Source organism: Sphaerodactylus townsendi, linkage group LG11 (assembly GCF_021028975.2).
Source record: "Sphaerodactylus townsendi isolate TG3544 linkage group LG11, MPM_Stown_v2.3, whole genome shotgun sequence".
Lineage (NCBI taxonomy): Eukaryota > Metazoa > Chordata > Lepidosauria > Squamata > Sphaerodactylidae > Sphaerodactylus > Sphaerodactylus townsendi.
The window spans coordinates 38,753,818-38,774,826 of record NC_059435.1 but is presented as its reverse complement, the minus strand read 5'-3'; the positions used below and the strand labels follow the sequence as shown (position 1 = coordinate 38,774,826).

General features: G+C 39.6%; 2 protein-coding genes across 6 annotated transcripts in view; one reads left to right on the top strand and one right to left on the bottom strand.

Moving 5' to 3' along the window:
- HACL1 (2-hydroxyacyl-CoA lyase 1) overlaps nt 1-12,113 on the bottom strand; it is a 22,386-nt gene extending 10,273 nt beyond the window's left edge. Inside the window, exons 1-6 of one of the 3 annotated variants that reach the window (XM_048511774.1) lie at nt 11,981-12,113; nt 8,898-9,002; nt 3,909-3,949; nt 2,911-2,991; nt 1,727-1,799; nt 1-78 (exon numbers count right to left, since the gene is read on the bottom strand). In XM_048511774.1, the coding sequence (XP_048367731.1) occupies nt 1-78; nt 1,727-1,799; nt 2,911-2,991; nt 3,909-3,949; nt 8,898-9,002; nt 11,981-12,058 (456 nt within the window). In that variant the 5' untranslated portion in view covers nt 12,059-12,113. Of the gene's footprint in view, nt 79-1,726; nt 1,800-2,910; nt 2,992-3,908; nt 3,950-8,897; nt 9,003-10,003; nt 11,866-11,980 lie in introns of those variants that run through there. The other 2 variants (XM_048511775.1, XM_048511776.1) reach the window with 2 other exon arrangements.
- BTD (biotinidase) lies at nt 12,001-21,009 on the top strand. Of its 3 annotated transcripts, none has more exons than XM_048511777.1 (4): nt 12,001-12,121; nt 15,213-15,441; nt 16,731-16,880; nt 18,592-21,009. In XM_048511777.1, exons 2-4 carry the CDS (start codon nt 15,217-15,219, stop codon nt 19,765-19,767), a joined length of 1,551 nt encoding a protein of 516 aa, XP_048367734.1. In that variant the 5' UTR covers nt 12,001-12,121; nt 15,213-15,216; the 3' UTR covers nt 19,768-21,009. The 3 variants fall into 3 exon arrangements, with proteins under 3 accessions (XP_048367734.1, XP_048367735.1, XP_048367736.1); XM_048511778.1 differs by lacking the exon at nt 12,001-12,121 and adding an exon at nt 12,176-12,363; XM_048511779.1 differs by lacking the exon at nt 12,001-12,121 and adding an exon at nt 12,504-12,524.

The window sequence follows — 21,009 nt, the reverse complement described above, 5'->3', positions numbered from 1 at the left end:
CTTTTCGATAACAGCAGGAATAGCTTCTAGGCTGCTTGGTCTAGCAGAAAATTTACTGTATAACCTACAAGTTTCAACCTAGAACCAAGGAAACAAACCCAACATAAAACAATTGTTATCATTTTTTTAAAACGATCATAAAGCAACTTCTCAAAAAATGTTTCACATAATTCTATACCTCTTTGCAACTTTCAATAAAAGGCCATATTCCTTTGAAATATGATCCATTAGGCCACCAGAAGGTTCTCAAAACATTAAAGGGATGTTGTGATTATTTGTGCAAGGCTGGCCCAAGTCATTAATTGACTGTGTAAGTATGACCAGAAGCTTGGCTTTGAAAAGGTCTACTCAAATTTGGCTCTAATTGGTTGAATCTGCTGCTCCAGAGACTAGGACCAGGAGTAATGGGTTCAAGGTGAAGGAAAAGAGGTTCCACCTAAACATCATAAAAAACTTCCTGACAGTAAGAGCTGTTCGACAGTGGCCTCAAACTGTGGTGGAATCTCCTTCTTTGGAGGTTTTTTAAGAGAGGCTGGATGGCCATCTCTCAGGAGTGCTTTGTATGTTCCTGCATTGCAGGGGGCTGGACTTGACAGCCATTGGAGTCTCTTCCATGATTCTATTACCATGATTGATGAATCCTTATAGAAAACTTACTATGAAGCTAGAATGCAGTGCTATTCTATTTTATTCTGAACCTACCTGAAATGCTGTATCTTTTCTTTGACCTATGCTTGCTGGAAGAAGCAAAGGCCAATGTTAAATAGATTTCAAGGACTATGCTAATATATATATTTTTTATTTTTGGTGGTCCACGACATCTATAACTTTCTCCTCCAATACCACATTTCAAAGGAATCTACTTTGTTCCTGTACAGGAAAATACTACTGATCTACTTTACAAGATTGTCTTGATGATTACAAATATACTATATAAAGTCCTCTGAGTAATAAAATAGCAACAACTAGCCTGATTTTGTCAGATCTCAGAAGCTAAGCAGAGTTGACCCTGGCAAGTGTTTAGGTGGAAGACCTCCAAGGACTACCAGGGTCAGGCTGTGGAGTAAGACCGTGGCAAACCATCTCCAAAGTTTCTTGCCCTGAAAACCTCACTGTGGTCGCCGTAAGTCAGATGTGACTTGATAAGAAAAAAAGGGTAATATAGAGCCATTCTCTGCGACTGACAAAGCATCAATTTCTCCAAGCCTCACTAAATGCAAGCTTATAAGATCTGGGCTACCTTTTCATGGCTGTTACTAAACTGGGGGAGAAATCCAAAAAAAGGAGGGGGCACTGCCAGACATGGGAGGGGGAAACCCCAGAAGGTGCTGCAGTACCTCAGAGAAGTGCTCCACAAGGTCACTGTCGACCTGCATTGCAGTCTTTTCTACAATCAAGTTAAAATTTTAGTAACTTGGTTGCCAGATCCCCACTCTTCTGATCAAATAACACTGGGCTATTTGAATCTTTTCTATCACAGATACACCCAAAAGATCACTGTGGCATTGTCAAAGGCTTGAACATAAAGTTTTGGTACTTGGCCCGAGCCCTTCTTGCCAGCACAGGCTAGTACTACTTTTGAGACAGGGATGGGTATAAATCTACATACACACAAGTATAATGAAAGGAAAGTATCAATGGAAAGGTTGTGCCTAATTTCAGTGAACAAAAGGTATCCTATAGCATTTAATCAGTACTTTTATGGAAAATGCGATAAATTGCACACCTGCGGAAATTCCTGGAAAGCTCCCATTGTTTCCTGATTTCTGTCAGAGGAACCTCCAATGACAACCAAAGGCCTAAAAACACAGAAATTGTTTATTTTAAAATGCAAGCCTGCAAACAAACCCTTTCCTCTGAACCTGAAAGGGTGCATATAGATGGAAGCAGACAGTACACGTCAGGGTAAAGCCCTCTTGTATCTAATAATCAAGAATACACACAAAGAGCTCCATGCTGACGGTCTACATTGGCCAGCATAGTCAGCTTTGAGAACACTGATCCCACCTCTGGAGAGAGAGGCAGCTGAATATCAAAACAACGACTGGTCTAGTCAAAGATCATGACACCACCCCACTGTGCAATGAGTCCTACAGCCTTTGGGTCAGGGCCAGGGACATTCTGAGGCTCACCAAGTGCTGAATGATTTTTCTCTTGCAAGTTCCTATTGATTTTGTGGAAGCATAAACTACACAGTGCTTATAAAAGCATAGTGAGCCTTTTTGTTTCCCAATGACTATTATTTGAGTCATTCTTTAGACAAGAGTTGGTATCCCCATCCCCAAAAAAACCTCTTTAAGACAGAGATATACATTTTAGATAGATATAATGATTTAGATTGTAGGGAGCTTTCATTAGAATTACACCCCATCAGTTTCCGTCGCATACAATTGGCCATGCTGGTAGGGGCTGATGGGAATTGTAGTTCCTGAACATCTGGAGAGCCGCAGGTTCCCTACCCCTGATCTAGATCATATGGTAACTACCAACCAAGCAAAAACTTCATTACGTTTCTGACAGACGCCAGTTTCAAAGGGTAATGGGGGTGCTATCAGTGATTTTTCAAGACCAAGTTAAGGTACAATTATACTGATAAAGAGAAAAATGTAGCCGAGGCTGGCAGTATGTTTCCTGATGTGCAGAGTTCTGCTGCTGCATAGCTATTAATAGTGAGGCATGCCTGAAGTATTTGGAGTCACTATATGTTATTTGAATTCTACCTATCCCAAAGGGTCAATTGTCTAAACAGAAAAAATTAATCTGAAAAAAACAAAAATACCTGAAAGTTAAAAAAAAAAGAAGAAACTATATTCTCTTAATCTGGCTGTCATGACACAACAAAGAAACACAGCATCTTATTGAAATAGCAGGTTAATATTCAGGATCACAAAGTGAAAAAAGACGTTTTACCAGCAATTCATGTTTGCATTTGCCATTCCAGCTAGAGCATTTACAAGACCTGGGCCAGAAACAACAAGACATACACCAGGCCTAGAGGAAAGAAAGTATACAAAAACACACATGAACAAACTCACAAGGCCGAATGCATCATGTGGAGACATAGTTGTGCAGCGTAAAGTCAACAGCGTTACTTTGAAATTTGTAACCAGAATCTCTTCCTCTAGTTAAGAATATCCCATTGTATCTGGAAGACATTTTCATGATGCACCACAGTGAGAATACACCAATGCCCTGCCATGATCTCCATGGGTGACCTGGACCTTACTGGGTTCTATCTATGGCAAGTCCATATATAAACACTCTTCCATTGGGGCTCATAAGACAGCTTCCACCAAAACTGCACATATTAAAGATTTGTTATTTTTGCATCGTGAATACCATAATGATCGAAGGAGAGTCACAAGTTGCTGATACGTGACAAAACTGCATGTAGGATTTATGATTTCTTTGATGAAGAAACAGGTTATTTTCTCAGGATTCCTATACAGTAGTCATAACATATGTAAACTGATACGTGCAAGCCTTAATATCAATAACAAATGCAAATTTGTTTTTCCACATAGGGATTTTTGTTTTGGCCAGGATGGAAACATAGACCTTCAAAAGCCATTTTCTTCTTACAATTTAAGCCAAAGTGATTAAAAAGGGAATATTTTGTCTAATGCAGATATAGAGGAATAATTAGTGTGCATAACCAGCAAACTCTGCAAAGAGGACATTGCACAACACAGATCATGTTAGCTCCTTTGTCTCTATATGTGAAGGTGTATGTCTTCAGTTCCTGCTGTATTGCAGTATTACTAGTACTGCTGATGTACAACAGCACAACTTGCAAAAAGTGAATTCTGGAAGGAAACTACAACAGAGCTTTAGAAGCCGCAGCCTGAGGAAACTTGGACTGCTTTTAGAACTCCATGTGTGACTACAAACACAAGCATGCATCTCACCTGCCATTCAGGTACCCAACAGCAGAAGCAGCATAGGAGGCCTATTGAAGACAAAACATAAAAGATTTAAAGATAACAATGGGTTTTCAGCTGTAATCACAACTGAACAACATAAGTGTGAAAACCTCTCTAATGGATCGAAGGGAGTACCGAGTCTGAGCTCTAACCTGCCAAAGCTGAATAGTGAAAAAACTGGCTCTCAGAAACTATGGAAGCTGGTTGTCAGTTCAGTTGGTTCTCCATTATCTTTCTGAAAAAGATGAGCTGGGATGGCCAGAAAACCCCATATGACTATTACAGCAGAAGTCTTCCCTCTGAAATAAGGTTACCCCTTTTAGAAGCAGATGCTAAGTATACAGCTCCCATCTGTAAAATGTATAGCTCAAACTATTATGGAAGAATGCAAATTTTTATGCATTTTACCAACCCAGAATTCTATTTTGGGGATTACTTGTGAGAATATTTTGCTATATACCAGCAGGTGGCATCAATGTGAAAGGACATATGTTGTATCTTGCTTCCTGAATGTGGGCATACGTGCCATAGGGCTTCAATTCACACTTGCTTACTGAGATATTTGGACCAGGCATAACAATATCAGAAAAATAACTATTGAAGGCCCTAATCTATTTCAGTAATGAAGGGGGGCTAGCTAAAGTGACCCTACTTCTTGTATGTATTTTAGACCTTGGTCAATAAGGCTGCATTTAAAATAATTTTATTTATTTATTTATTTATTTATTATTACTATTATTACTATTATTACTATTAACGTTTGTATACTGCCCTCCCCCGAGGGGCTCAGGGCGGTGAACACAGAGTATATAACAGAGCACAAAATAAAATCAATAAACAACCAGGAATAATTAAATTATAGCTCTGTACATACCCTGTTTCCCTGAATATAAGACATCCCCGGGGAATTAGACGTAGTAGAGGTTTTGCTGAAGTGCGAAATATAAGGCATCCCCCAAAAGTAAGACGTAGCAAAGTTTTTGTTTGGAAGCATGCCCGACGAACAGAACACAGAAAAATAAGACATCCCCTGAAAATAAGACATAGTGCATCTTTGGGAGCAAAAATTAATATAAGACACTGTCTTATATTCAGGGAAACACGGTATTAAAACCAAACCCATTAAAACACAGCGTTCTAATTACAAAACACAATGGATGGCGTCCCACAGCCTAAACCCCTTAAGGGGGGGGGGGGGACGGCAGGGTCCACTGGTGTTATAAGAAAGGGGGGGGCTATCAGCAGCTGGCCTCCCCAAAAGCCCGGTGGAACAGGTTGGTCTTACAGGCCCTGTGAAACTCACCAAGATCCCGCAGGGCCTGGACAGCTGAGCGTTCCACCAGGCAGGGGCCAGGGCTGTAAAGGTATTTTAACTATTTGTATCACTAAGGAAGATCTATTGGCTGAAATCCATTTGGGTTTAAGTGGATTTTTTTTTTTACTATTTGTAATGTATTGAAGCTTTGTTATTTTAGTGCTATATGCCATTAAAGGTTTTGTATTTGTATTTGTATTTGTTATTTTAGTGCATGTAACCCTTAAGTATTCACTCTCCAGAATATAACATGATTTTGATTTCCCTGTTGTATAATTAGAATACAGTATTTTCCATTTTAGGAGCAGATGGTCAAAGTTGTTCCAAGAAAACAACTGCCTGAAGTGCCATTTGCCACTGCCTAATTATCTGTTCTTTTCAACTCCGTTGTTTACCTCAGGGATGAAATCTTGTCGGAGCTTCTGCATGTGGACTTGGAACAGAAGGTCAGTGCAGCATAGATACAAGGTCCCATTTGGCAAGTAATTGCTTCTGAATGTCTTTAACTCTCTATAAGGAACTCATTTTACTTATATCCTGCCTTTCTCTCCATTGGAGACTCAAAGTGGCTTACAGCTTTCTCCTCTACTGTGGGGTAGATCAGACTGAAAGATCAGACTGATATGACTGACCCAAGGTCACCCAGAAAGCTTCCATGAGAGATTGGTGAATTGAACCTGGGTGTCCCAAATCCTACTCCAACACTCTAAAAATGACGCCACACTGAATCTCTAAGACAGAACATAAGCACTGCATAAAAGTTTAGCAATTTACAAGATAAGCTGAAACATTACTGTATCTGAGTAAACTGGATGATGTGTGGATAATAAAATCTGTACAACGGGGCCACCCAAAGAACAAGATCCCTGTCCCTATAGCTCTTTACCTGATTGGAGGATGGACTCCTACAGGAAAACAGGATTTTGCTAGTTTACCAAAATAGGGAGGGGAGGACTAAATCTGCTCCAAAAATTCAAAAACACTGAAAAATGCTGGGTATCATTCAAAGAAAGAAAAATAAGTCAACCTGTTCAAGACCTGAGAGCTCAGGTGAATCCCGGAGGGAAAACATTTGAAGGATAGAGTGGGATTCCCAAACTCTATTTCTTGTTTACAGCACAGTGAAGTACTTAGTTTGTATTTTTATCCTAGCAAAGCTGATAAAATGATGCCATTCCCCACACCAATTTCCAAAAAGGATATCTGCCTTCTGAACATTTCATTGGCAAGCCTGAAATAGGTCCAGGGGCACACAATGGCAAGAACAGGAATGGTTAATTTGCTAAGAATGTCAAGAGCACAAATTTAGAGGACAAAAAATTGAATAGTCAACAAGGAACGTAGCATGCAAGCAAAATCACAAGGCTATTCATATTCAAAATGGTAGGTGAAAGTGTCGTTTTGATTGAATATCTTTGATATACGAAAGAGGGAAGAAGAATAGTATCCAAGAATTAGAAAGCAATATAACATTGCATGTGCTTCCCTTCTTTACCCTCCAGCAATATACAAATGCCTCAGAAAGATATTTTGAGTGGGCCCTTATTTAGCAAGGCTCTTTGTACTTCTCAAGCAGGGTGTCATGGCAACAACACTTTGTCTGAGTAACTGGCTTAAAGAGAACCCAAAATGGTGCGGGTACAAGAGCAATGTCTCCCCTTCAAATTATGCAACACTGTCAGGACTGTCTTTGATTTCAAAGGTGGAAATGATGTGTACATAAGTTTTTATGTATACTTTTGCTATTGAATAAAAATCACAGGTATGATATAAAGTCATACCCAGAAGGGTGGAAAACTTCAATCAATGCCTGCTCATTAAGTCCCCTCATTTATTAGTAGTCCCTCCTCGACATAGCTAAAAATAACTAATCTATAATTAACATGTTTCCAAATATAAAATGACTAGATCTTCATTAATGTGGACCAGCTTTCAGATTCAAATGAAAGTAATTATATTCTTCTCAAGTAATGAAAGGATTTCATTCCTTTGAAAACCAGAGGACTACTAAACCATCTCTTTATTGCAGTTTGAAAAGTAAGATGGTAACTCAATGATGTCACACAGAACATCACCCTCCCTCCCCTTCCCTTGCATGCCACCCCTTCCCTTCCCCTCCCTCTGCTAGGGTGGTGGGCCATGTCCAGATGCCAGACCCCCTCCTCTTCCCTTGCATGCCACTCCTCCCTCCCCTTCCCTTGCATGCCACCCCTCACTCACTCCCCTCACTCCCCTTCCCTTGCATCCTCCCCCCTCCCTCCCTTCCCTCTCCCTCCAGTAGGGTGGGTGGGCCATGTCCAGATGCCAGCCCCCTCCCTCCCCTTGCATGCCACCCCTCCCTCCCTTCCCTCCCTCCCCTTCCCTTGCATGCCACCCCTCCCTCCCTCCCCTTCCCGTGCATACCACCCTTCCCCCTTCCTCCCTTTCCTCAACTAGGGTGGGTGGGCCATGTCCAGACCCCCTCCCCCCTCCCTTGCATGCCACCCCTCCATCCCTCCCCATAATGTATGCCCTTACTCTCCAGATATCAAATGACCAAAGACTCAGAAAAAATATATTTGCTATACATGGATGATTTGAAGCTCTATGGAAAATCAGACACAGAAATCGAGCCTCATTGGAAGCAAGTGGCTCTTTCAACACTCTAGCCCATGGTTTTTTTTAGGAGTTTAAAGTCAACATTATGAATTATACCAAGGAGCAAATGAGTAACCAGTAAAACCTTTCAATGTCAGTAAGACAAGATCATGGTAACTAGTACCCATTATTAATTACATGGGGCTCCCAAAGTGCACTGCAGGAATTGAACGGGGATGGCACTTATCTGCAGACACAGATCTTACTGTAACTCAAGCTATGGAATCTGCTCTTTCAGGGAAAGAAGTGAAGTAAATTTCAACTCTGCTCATCTGCAGCCTTGATAATAACTTGCCATGACTAGAAATCAAGCCTGGGGCCTTGCTCAGTTGATCTGCAGGTTATTAATACAGTTTAGTCTTGCTTGTTTAAGTTGATAGTATGGAGTTTGGGGCCCCTTAGGAAGAGAACAGGCACAGAAATGCCCAAAGAAATAAATCCAAGTGTTGGTTACAATTATCAGTGAGAGTTACTCAAAAGCAGTAAGGTAGTACTGACCTCTGACTAGAAAGCAAAGCCACACACTACATATGGCTTTACAGATGGCTATCTTAAACAACAACTGAGTGTGGCAAGCAACCAATTCCAGCTTTTGCATCACTCTCTTCCCTGCCTTCAAACCCATAACTAGTAGGAGGATTCTGAATGCAGATCTCATTTTGGCCCCACCTCCACTGTGCCTTGTGTTTCTTTCTACGGTAGAAAAAGAAGATAGCTCTTCATACTGATAAGCATTTTGCTAGCATATCACTAAATGTAAGACTGCTGCACCAACAGGTTGTGAACGATTCTTCTGTTTGAGATATGTGTTAGAGGCTTCTGTCTATTCCCAGAAAATAACATAATCAACATTTGTGCTTTTAGGAAGGGTTAAGGAGTAGAATGCATAGGAAAATGAATTAAAATCAGGCCATTCAATCTGCAAAGGAGGTCACATCATTAGCATGTAAAATGAAGTTTCAAAACAGAACACTTAATGAGCAATAACATACAACACAACCAGCACTGCCACAGGTACTTACAGCTTGTTCATTGCGCATTCCAACATATTTAATTCCACTTGCTTGAGCAGCAACTGCTACTTCGATTATGGGAACACCAACAATACCAAACATATACTCAACATCCTGAAAGTTAAAAAAACCCCCACAAACAACCAAAATTATTTCTGCAGGTAATTTACCTTCAATAATGTAAGTCTTAAACGCTAGCAAAACCTTAACATTTATTTGTGCAATGTTGATTTCTCAATATTGAATAGGATAACTAGTAACTAAACTAGAAGCAAATCAAACTTCTAACAACTCAATCTATAAAGCTGGAATACTAAAATGAAAACCTTTCCATCCAAATCCTTTTTGACATTTCTGTGTTCACCACTGACTGTTTCTGGCCCAAATTACAGAGTTGTTTTAACCTTTAAAGCCATAAATAGTACCAATAAGCCTTCCTGTATGAATTCCATTCCTCAACAGTCATCTGTCAGTGAGGCCCTATTAAAGACTCAACTTAATGCAAGCTTCCATCCTGCTATGCAGCTGTGATCCAAGCTTAGCTCAACTACATTTATACTTCTGGGGAATAGCAAGGAAGCAGACATTATGCTGTTCTGCAAAGATATCAGGGCTTGCTTACCCACCTTGGGTCCTGAGATGTTTGAAAGAAAGGTGCGTTTAAATACATTTTAATTAATTCCATACATTCTTAATTATACATTACAATGTGACATGCCATGCACCCCATTCCAGTTACAGATCAATCCTGTAAATAATGTGCATATATACATTTGAACTTCAGGAAAGAGAACTCAAGCCTTTGAGACTGTATCATACTCTACTCCTATCCCAACCTTGAAACTGCAAATTAAAAATAAATAGGATGATATTTTGGACTGTTATAAAGCAGTAAACACTGATCAAAGGAAATGTGTTCTGCTGAAATATCACTATTAATCATTAACTAATTAAATAACTTTATTTCTAAAAAAAGTTTTCTCCTTAGATCGAAGGTCACACTGATGGATCAGTTACGATGGAGGGTTATGGCAATTATTTACAAAATTGTGATAAGGGTGAAGAAATATGAGACTCTAGCTTTAGGAAAAGCTAATATTTTAAGAAAACTGTACCTTTGCTTTTAATCTGCAACCTTATCTGCTTTAATGATAAGTGCTTCAACGATTCTTGCTAAAATGAACTTCAGTATGATCCTTGGGGTCAAGATATAAGACTCTGGAGATCAGAAGCTATTATGGTTAAATTCTTTCCAGGACAATATTAAAAAATCTTCACTTCTGTTTGTTTTACAACAGTAGAGTTCACTGCACAATGAACTGATCTCCTGCTATCATTTCTACCAACAATTCTGCTCCTCCAGCCATTCAGGGAAAAGGACATAGTCTCTTCCTATGAATGTAAGTGCAGGTTAATATGGTGGTTGTGTTAGTTCTTAAGATGTTTTTCAATAGGTTCAAGTCTCTGTTAAGTGGAAGTATTGTTTAAAAAGTTTCTCATTTTGATTTCATTTTGGAGAGGAGAGTATTGGTTTCATACATATGGTCATATCATGGTCACATTCAACTTTTTTGCAATGAACTGTTTAATATTAAAACATTAAAGAAAAACAGGTCAAACAAACAAAAGGAGAAAAACACAAAAAGGATAATAGGGGGAAACAGAGGGCTCCAAAGTTCATCTGCATTAAGTATAAGTTCACCACTTGTTACCATTATAAAATTACTTCTTAATCATTAGCCCATTCCACACAGCATATTTATAACACGTTGCAGTCATTATAAATGAAAGTTTCCCCTTTTTATAAATGGAAAACAACTAGTTATAAATATGCTGTGCGGAATCCACTATTGTTACTAATAAGCTTCGCACTGTTCTCTAATGTATCTATTTTCTTGTTCTTCTAAACGTCAAATCCACCAGACATAAATTCAGTTTTTTCTGTTTTACGCAAAAAAATTATCGGGGTTTTCAAGTGTCAACAGTCACATTCAACGTTAAGAACTAGCTTGCCTGTGAAAAGAACTAGTTAACTTTCTTTTCAAACATTTTGTTACGTCTGAACAGCTTCTGTCATTTTTCATTCCAAAGCAATTCCAAAGCAAAATATCTGAGCCGAGACTTTTTCGTACAACTATGCTCAGTACTCTTAGCAACAATGCAGAGGCAAAAAAGCAGATTATAACTCTAATTTGGAAAAAAAAAATCTGTAAAGTAGCAGCAATTTATTCTGCAACAATTCTGCAACACCCTCCCCCAAGGGCATCTCCACACATTATAAACTCTACACAAAAGGCATTTAACAACTTGTTTTAGAAACCTGTTCTCCTGTATGCTTTTTTTTCTCAGTATGTGTACACATTTCTGTAAACGGTTGCTATTTTGCCATTTCCAGTAATACAGTAATTAAAATCGCCATGTATTTATTACATCATACAAGTTTCCTGCAAATCCAAAGTGCCTTTCAGTGTTGGAAATCTGCAACATGCGAAGCACATAGGATATTTTGTAATCAAAACCGGGGCCATTGTACGTCCTGAAGATGATCACAGACAGGCATGTAGATATTGCACAACATCAGGCATGTATAAACAGATCTTCGTTTAAATGCAAAAGGTCAGACATTACAGAACATCTGAAGACAATAATTAAATGCGGATAAGTTTGCCTTTGGCCCATTTAAAAGAGGATCTACGACTGTCCCACAGAAAGAAGCATAACCTCCTCCTTTACCCTACAAAGTGTGAATGCTACGATACTAAGCAATTCAGGTATGCGTTTTTGTTAATGGAAAGTTTGTTTGGAAACAGAATTGAGCCTAGCTCGAGATTGTTGTCCTTAATATGGTAAGCTCCAGAAATCACGAAGAGAGCTATTCTTTTTGAAAGCAGCTTCAGTGAGCTCTGCTGAACGCCTGGTCATCAAGGGGACTGGTTAGTCAATTGCATAGTCAGTATAACAGAGATAATTGAGTTAATACTCCCCTCCCGCTTCTTCCCATGCAATTTTGAAACGAACTGACCCTCCCCGCTTTCCGTAGGAAAGTCAAAACACTATTTCCGGCAACTGCTGAGTTCAAGGGTCACACTCACTTGCATCTTTAGGGCTTCCGCGATTATCTCAGCCCCACTGACGCATTCGTCTTCTTCCTCCACGCTTTGAGGCGCCATCACTCGTTCGCCTATATCAGACAAGTTAGAGAAGAGCGACCACGTCCATCCCCACGTACACGGGTAGTCGCCCCCGGACCAATCCGGGGAGCCTTTCTGTGTGATTGACAGTCCTCTCTTTGTGTACAGACCGCTCGCATGGCCAATAGCGGGGAACGGGGTAACGGAGTGGGCGGAGCCTCCCGATAGTCGCCGCCTGCGAAACAAATTTTCCGTTTGTGACAAGCAGGGAGCTGGAGGGATTGAAAGCGGAGTTGGAGGACGGTTTTGATAGGTCTAAGCAGCAGCCAGTCAGGAGATCAAATGTGGGTGGCGCGTGCCGAAGGCATTGGCCGCAGTGCGGGCGCTTCTGGGAGCAAAGAGGAGGGCAGCGCGGGGATTGCGGGTGATCAGGGAAGGATTGGCGTTCCTGGAATCATAGGGAGAGGGGGAGTCGAGCGCTGTATAAGAATCACTCTGAGAGAAGGTGTGGGCTAAATAACGCACTTTAAATCCACTTTCAATTCACTGTAACAATCGTTTGCAAGTGGATTTTGCTGTTTTATACAGTTAAATCCAGCTGCCAAGTGTATTGGAAGTTGATTGAAATGCATTACTCACCATGTGTGATGGACAGTGTGTACCTCCTTGCCCAGGCAAGCAACAGCCAGAGTGCCAGTAGCTAGAAATGGGTATAAAGATATACCAGATTATATTTTTCTGTCTATTGAGTTTATGCTATCCCTGAGGCAATATGTGAACAAATAGTTGCTGTTATTAGACTCTGGTATAATAGTATTGAATGGCCTGTTGTCCACACAAGGAAATATTCTGTAGACTGAAGAACATTTTTTCCCTTTGCAAAATTAGTAACATCTACGTTGCCCCCAACTTCTTTTTCCTGTCAGGGAAGACTCCAGATCCTTAGCAAACTGTTGTCCAGAGTCCTGCACATCTTTTGTGGAACGAATAACCTTTATTTTCTGCAGTAATTACAAGGCCTTATATATATATTTGCATGATGTTAGATAATCAACTGAACCATTTGCAATGTTCAAAATAGGCAAGAAAAGATCCATGTTCAATACAAGTAACTCTGCCTAAATCTGGGACAACTGTACATTTACTACTAGGACAGTACATTTGCAGATCTTGGAAAGCATTCACTTATTCTGTCCTGGATTTGATACTCTACCACAGTATGCTATCAAAGTAATATTCAGACATTAAAGTGAGTTGTGTTAATACTTATGCTTTGCTTCAGGCTAGGTTTCTTTTCCCCTTTCTGGTTGGATCTACAAGTTTAATTCCTATTACACTGATCACTGAATGTCCCATCCTGTCAATTGTACTGACTCACTCCAAGTGAGAAAGCCAGACTTAAATAAAAATTTATAAAATAGTGTTCAAATTAAAGGGTAAAATAGAGGGTAAAATAACCACATTTACTTTGACTACCTAGTTTACATAGACACAAAATGCCATTGCAACCAAGACCAGCAGCAAAGGTGCTAGGGTTTGCTAAATTTCAGGTGGGACCTGGAGATCTCTGAGTTACAACTGATCTCCAGACTACAGAGATCAGCTTCTCTATAGAGCATGGTTGCTTTGAAGGCAACTGTCTAAATTAGATGCCTAAAGACACACACCCCCCCCCCCAAAAAAATTAGATCATCCTAGATCTCCAGGAATTTCCCAGCTCAAAGTTGGCAAACCTATACTGGGCACTTATACAAGACACAGAAAAAACAAATACTGCATGCCACAAGTTTTCCTGGAAGATCGCGCAGATGCTCAAATAAATGCTAAACATGCATGACATTTTGATCCCTGCTTGCAAAAGTCTATCCAGTTCACATACATATAGATTTTGCAATACCTTTTGTGTTACCTGGAGATCTATTTAGATACCAAACCTGCAAATTCATAGCAGCAGCTTGACATAAATCCTACCAAGCATCTCATGATGTTCTCTCACCAATCTCTTGCCTGGTGCATCCTGAATTTGTACCTAATTATATATTTTTTAAAAAACTAGTTTCCCAGGAGTGGGGAGGAAGGGGGCAGCAAATAAGGGCTTTTGTATTGGCACCGGTGTTTACAACTAGAATTATAGAAAGTTCTGTTGCGAATTTCAAAGATTCTGTGCTTGGCCCTGTTGTATAAATTAATGCAGGGTGAAGTGTACTGCCTGTACAAACTGTGAAAAATCTCACTGCTTAAACAATTGCTAGAACTTCAATCCTGATGAGCAGGCTCCAAAACCGGGGTGGGGGTGGGGGGGTATGCATCATTTAATGGATATGAAATGTTTTACCATGTGTGTACTAAAACTGCAGTCTGATCTGCTACATATGACTATACAATATACTATTTTGAATTATTTCCATGAAGAAATGCAGTCCAAACAGATAAGTTGCTAAAAAAAGGATTTTCCCACGTGGAGATTATGTATAATACTGTCCAGGCATATGATGCCAGCAGTTCATTCTAACAGAAAGTTTATGGTGTTGTAAGTTCACCTAAAATAGCTTTTGCCAGACATCAATTTTGTTACACTATTACCAAGAAGAATTTCAAGTTTCTCTTGTCAGCAATACTGTCTCACAGAAGTGGAGCACTGCGACTCTCAATGCCTATTTTCTGAGCAGCAGTATAATACTAATTGCACAGGTCACAAGTTATGCCAGTGTTTCCAGTATATCCTTCAGTGCTTGGGTAAAGTGAAACAAATTCATGCTAAATGTGGAACCAGCATAGGCTTTCTTCAGCTTTAGTACTGCAAGCAGATCTTGCCATTCAGTTGTCAGAATATAGCAATACCTCACTGAGCATATAGTTGGCTGGAGCAGATCAGTGTGATCTAACTGACAGCTCACCTGCCTGATGCAAGAGGCAGTAAGCTGGACCAAACCAGATCAAACCGATTTCTACAGGACTATGTGACCTTTACACTGATTAGTCAATGCTTGTATATATACTGAACAGATGTGACTGTGTGCTGCTGGTTAGGGTATTCTATGTTAGCGTAGCATGCGGTCCGTTTGTTCCTTCGGGTCTACTCGCTAACATCAGTTGTCAAATTTAACAAGATAAGAGCTGTGAGCATTAGACATCTTAAATGCCTCATGGTCCTTATCGCTCATGTTCCGCTTGCATCTGTTTTCCATTTTAGATTCATGGCAGACATCACTTGGGGCACCAGCTGCATACTCATTCTCTTCTGTTCTGAGGTTCTCCCCATAGAGGTCCACATGGGGGAACATTACACTGCTGCTGTGTATGAACATCATGTCATCCTGAATCCCAATCCAACCATCATTACTGACCGTCAGTCTGCTTTAGAGTTAATGAACCGAAACTTAGACATTTATGAGCAGCAAGTGATCACTGCTGCCGAACAGGTAAGATAAAATGCAAGTTGTATAGAGGCAGAAGGGGAAAAAAATAGCAGGAGCTCTGTAGGAAGTTCACTGTTGCAGACAGAAGCTCTTACTTCGATGAGCTGATCATTAAAAGGTGCTGTAGCTCCTGCCATTTTTGATGGAAGGAGCTTCTTTGAAATTATTAGAGAACTTGCTAGTACTTGAAATAACCCTGTGACATCTATTTTTACGTTAGCTGACAATTAAGAAGACTTTAACAGGATGGACTGTCATATCTTTCTTAAATCCCAAACATGAAGGAAGTACCTGTAGATGTTTAATTGGGGTGGGGAGAAGCATCCTCAGTTCTGCTTCTAGTATTTTAAGTGGTCTGTTATTCAAAAGAGGTGTTACCAGAACCTGTACTTTACGTAGACAAACACCTTTGGCATGTGATACAAAAATTTCAGGTTGTGTACATAACCTAGCTGTTTCGAGAGCCAGTGTGGTATACTAGTTAAGAACAGGTGGACTTTAATCTGGAGAACCAGGTTTGATTCCCGACTCCTCTACATGAGCAGCAGACTCTTATCTGGTGAACCGGATTTGTTGTCCCACTCCTACAATCCTACTGAGTGACTTTCGTTGAGAACTCTCTCAGCCCCACCTACCTCACAAGATGTCTGTTGTGAGGAGAGGAAAGAAAGGAGTTTGTAATCCCCTTTGAGTCTCCTTACAGGAGAGGAAGAAGGGGAGTATAAATCCAAACTCCTCTTCTTTTTGATGCAGTATGCATGAATATGTTTGTATCAAGGCAAGAGTTCTACAACATGGCAATAGGCAGCAAGCATTCATCGTATACAGAACACACGTAAAATGAGAATCTGAAAAGGGCTCCTGTGTGCAAGCTTCCATATTCTCCAGGATGGCAATGGAAAAAAATGGACAGCGACCAGTAAAAATCATAAGATGATTAAATGATTAAAAATGCCTGTATAACATCACACCGAGTACCCAGCTCTTTTCAAAGGGCGGGAGCAAAGGAAAAATGATGGTCCTTATATTAATACATATTAATTTCAGTTGGTGCAGTAAATAAAAAAGTGGAAACCAAATTGGAATAGTATTATCTAAAGATGGCTTTTCCAACTATAGAAAAGTAACTTAGGAAGACTAGCTATGTAATTTTACCACAGCTTGTTTTCAGATTCAGCAGAATGTTTCACACTATACTTATAAATATCCATTTTCAGCTTCTTGGAAGAGATTTTACATAATTCCTTCTTTATCTCTTGTCTTGGTTAACAGACAACTTTATTTACATTTAGGGGGCAAAAATAATCATTTTTCCTGAAGATGGCGTTCAGGGCTTCAACTTCACCAGGACATCCATTTATCCTTACTTGGATTTTATTCCTTATCCTGACTCTTCGACTTGGAATCCATGCAAAGAAGCATACTTGTTCGAGGATACCGAGGTATCAGTTACAAAATTCCTAATCTAGGAAAACTGACTTAGGCAAAAAACTAACAAACATGTTTGTCAAACATGGAAGAAAGTGTAGCACCAACAACTGATGAACTGTAAATCTTTAATAGATTTAGAGAAAGGAGAGCAAATATTATTAAAGAATAGATTAACAGTGTAATTCTAAACATATTTTTTTATATCAAGAAGCTTAGAACAGTGTAACTCTGTTTAGGGATGCTCTGTCAGTTGATTTACTTTACTGAGTTCCTAACAATACTGATATTATAAATGTTTACTCGTGGCAACCAACTTAGGATATTAAATATGCTTTTATTATTTCTACATTTAGATCTTTTTATAAATGTTCAGTAGTTCCATATTCAGAAATTCAGGAGTGAATCTACTCAAAGTCAAAATCTAACTGCAACGTTCCTTTTAATTCACAGCCATATATTTCTACCACTTTATGTTTGGCTGTTAAATAACCTCTGCCTGTTCATCCTATTGATTCAGTTTCATCAAACCTTCCTACAAGTGGCTAGTACTGTTAAAGGGCTGATGGTGGATTGGATCAATAAGTGGATGCCCTGAGGATCACTATGCACAGCCTCAAATGCCACATTATAATTTATTCAAGCACTCCATGTCGTATGCTTTTGCATACACTAAACTCTGGCTGAAGGCTGTATAGGAAGAAGGTTATCTGTCTGAAAGCAGCCTGGCTCTTTGGGTACAATCTTTTAGGTTTCAACTTAATTAACATTGGCTGTTTAAAAAAATCTTTCATAATCATTTGATTCAAACATCATTTAACAATTTTTTATTCTTAGTATTGCTTAGTATGTTTTTCTATGTTTTCCACAAATTTTACTACCACTGAGAGATGTTTCTCTGGTTTTTGGTAAGTGTAGGTCACCAAAGTTTCAGTCATGTTTTGCTTTTAAGTTGTATTGGATTACAGTGATTACATGAGTAATATTTAGACACAATATAATACACAGAGAACTTCATCCATTGCAAGGAACCTTTCTCAGTCCTGCTAGCGGAATGAAACATTTTGATTTCACCTGCTATAATGAATGTAAATGCTTCAGTATAGTAATTTAGTGTGGTGGTGGTTGAAAAGGGCCATCAAGCTACAGCTGACTTACAAAAATTCCATAGGGTTTTCAAGGCAAGAAATGTTCAGAGGTGGTTTGCCATTGCCTGCCTCTCCATAGTGACCCTGGACTTTCTTGGTGACCTCCAACAAAATGCTAGATGGAGATCAGGCTAGCCTGGGGCATCTATTTAATGAGCTGTGTTCTTAATACTTGGATAGTCTGAGTTAGCCTGATCTCATCAGATCTCAGAAGCTAAGCAGGGTTGGTGCTAATGGGGGATCACCAAAGAATACCAGGGTTGCTCTGCAAAAGCAGGCAATGGCAAAACACCTCTGAATGTCTTGAAAACTCTGCAGGGTGGCCATAAGGCCACTATGACTTGATGGCAGAAGAAAAAAAATGACACAACATAAATTTTGTGCCAGCACTGGAGATAGTTGCTCAACATCATTTTCATAAATACTGGCTACCTTGTCATGAAGGACTATTCTAATTATAACTCTGTCGCAGATCTCCATGTAAACGTGTGGTTAATCTAACAGCTAATTAATAGTATTGCCCAGGACTTGCAGCTACATTACACAGAATAACACTTTAAACATATTGTTTCTTCAGGTTCTTCATCGACTCAGCTGCCTGGCACAGAAGAACAAAGTGTTCATTGTAGCCAACATAGGAACTAAGCAGCCCTGCAAACACAGTGATTCCAAGTGCCCATCAGATGGGAGATATCAGTTTAACACCAATGTGGCATTCAGTGACAATGGCACTCTTGTAGCCAGATACCGCAAACAGAATCTGTATTTTGAAGATGCCTTTGACACCCCGCCAGAGGTGGATTACACGCTTTTTGATACACCTTTTGCAGGAAAATTCGGACTCTTTACTTGCTTTGATATCCTGTTCTATGAACCAACTGTGAGCCTGATCAAGAAATACAATGTGAAGCAGATTGCATATCCGACTGCATGGATGAACCAGCTCCCACTCCTGTCAGCTGTAGAATTCCAACGAGCTTTTGCAACTGCTTTTAACATCAATTTTTTGGCAGCAAACATTCACCATCCTAGCCTGGGTATGACAGGGAGTGGCATATACACACCCTCCCAGTCATTCATTCATTATGACATGGAAAGTGTTGATGGCAAACTTATTGTGGCAGAAATCCCTGTCATTGCATCACAGAATGAAAGCTACATGGAGAATATTACAAAATCTGACAGTAATATGCAACAGAATGTTCCAGGCTTCCTTATGGACAGCAACACTTGTCATAAGGAAGATAAAAACATTTACTGTAGAAAGACACTGAAAGAAGTCCAGCAAACCTTTCCCATATTTTACGGAGAAATGATGTATGATAATTACACTTTCATGCCCATAATGGAAACTGAAGGCAGCATCCATGTCTGTTCCAACACTCTTTGTTGTGACTTAAATTACCAGAGATTCGTTTTATCAGATGAATTGTATGCATTGGGGGCTTTTGATGGGCTACACACAGTTCACGGAACTTACTACGTACAAGCCTGTGTCATAGTGAAATGTGCTGGTCTTGACTATAGCACTTGTGGGCAAGAAGTCACAAAGGCTGCTGGATTGATAGATTTCCAACTCCAAGGAAACTTCAGCACTGCCTTTGTGTTTCCTCTGTTGCTTCGATCAGGGGTCACTCTGGACTTTGCTGATCACCTGGGCTGGAAAAACCGCTACTACTTTATGCACAAAAAGGGAGCTTCTACAGGCTTGGTAGTGGCTGGTTTGTATGGACGATGGTATGAGAAGGACTAGAATGAACATTTGGTATAAAAAAGTGCATTAAATGAATAATCTGAGAAACCAATAAAAAAGGAAACATTTTCCAGTAATGTGGATTGACCTAAAAAAGTATAAGCCTGAAACATAGTTTTAGGAGTATTTTATCAGTTGCAAGGCTCCACACATTTGGTTGGCTAGCAGTGGCAGTTTGCGCACTGAACACTAGTGATTTAGAAAGGGTTTGAACAGAAAGATGATTTTGTGGCAGGATCTGGCAGTGTATATAAAGGTACCAGAGAAATGCAGAGACCATCTCAAATTTCCTTCTTATTGTGAACTATTGTGATCTGCATTGGTTTGTTTTTCTGCCGCTCTTTCCTTGTGCAAATAAGAAAAAGCAAAAAGAAGAGCCTGAGAATGTAGGAAAGAGTGTTTTGATTTCTGACCAAACAATCATTTACGACTCTTTTCAAAGCTCCAAAACTTGACAGCACCATTTACCAATCACCTTTGCTTGCTTCTCAAAGCGGATTACCATATTTCCTGAATTAAGTACATTTCTCTACTGAAAGAACTGGAATAATAATCATTCTTACCTTTCATTTTATGTGCTGTCTCTACAAAACAAAGGATCTCATTGTCTTAAAGGTTCAGTTGCATCTAATTTATATCCTCTGCTTGGTACTTTATTACAAAATTATAACAGTCTGCCTTTGATAGAGAAGATCCAGGACTTTTCTTTGTACCATATATCTAAACTAAAATTGATTATTAGGGCTAACTATCTTCCTGGCCTTTGGAGCCAAACGAGGTCTCTAAGTGGAAGACTACTAATTAAGACATATTGCCAAAACCATGACCCTTCCAAAAACATATGCAGTTCTAATTCTTTACTGCTGCTTATCTGGTAATTCAGGGATCTCCGAACCTCCTATACAAAGGTCTGAGAAATGTTTTCTGAACCAGATACTCTTCTGAGAACATTCAGAGACCAATGCATGTGAAACTAGACTGTTACATGACTGACCTGATTGATGCATTACCAAGTCTGGTGAAATTAACATGCACTTTTCCACCAAAAGAGCATTCAGGATAGTTGTGTAAAAAACAAACTATGGTTTTCCGACTCTTCTACAAAAGAGCACAAGATACTTCTTGTACTTGGCAACCAACCACTGGCAAAAGTGGCATAATTACCTTTAAGATTCTGACTTTTAGCAGCATTTACTTTAGAATTAAGAGTGCTAAAAAGGCTTTGTGTAATAGAATTTATAA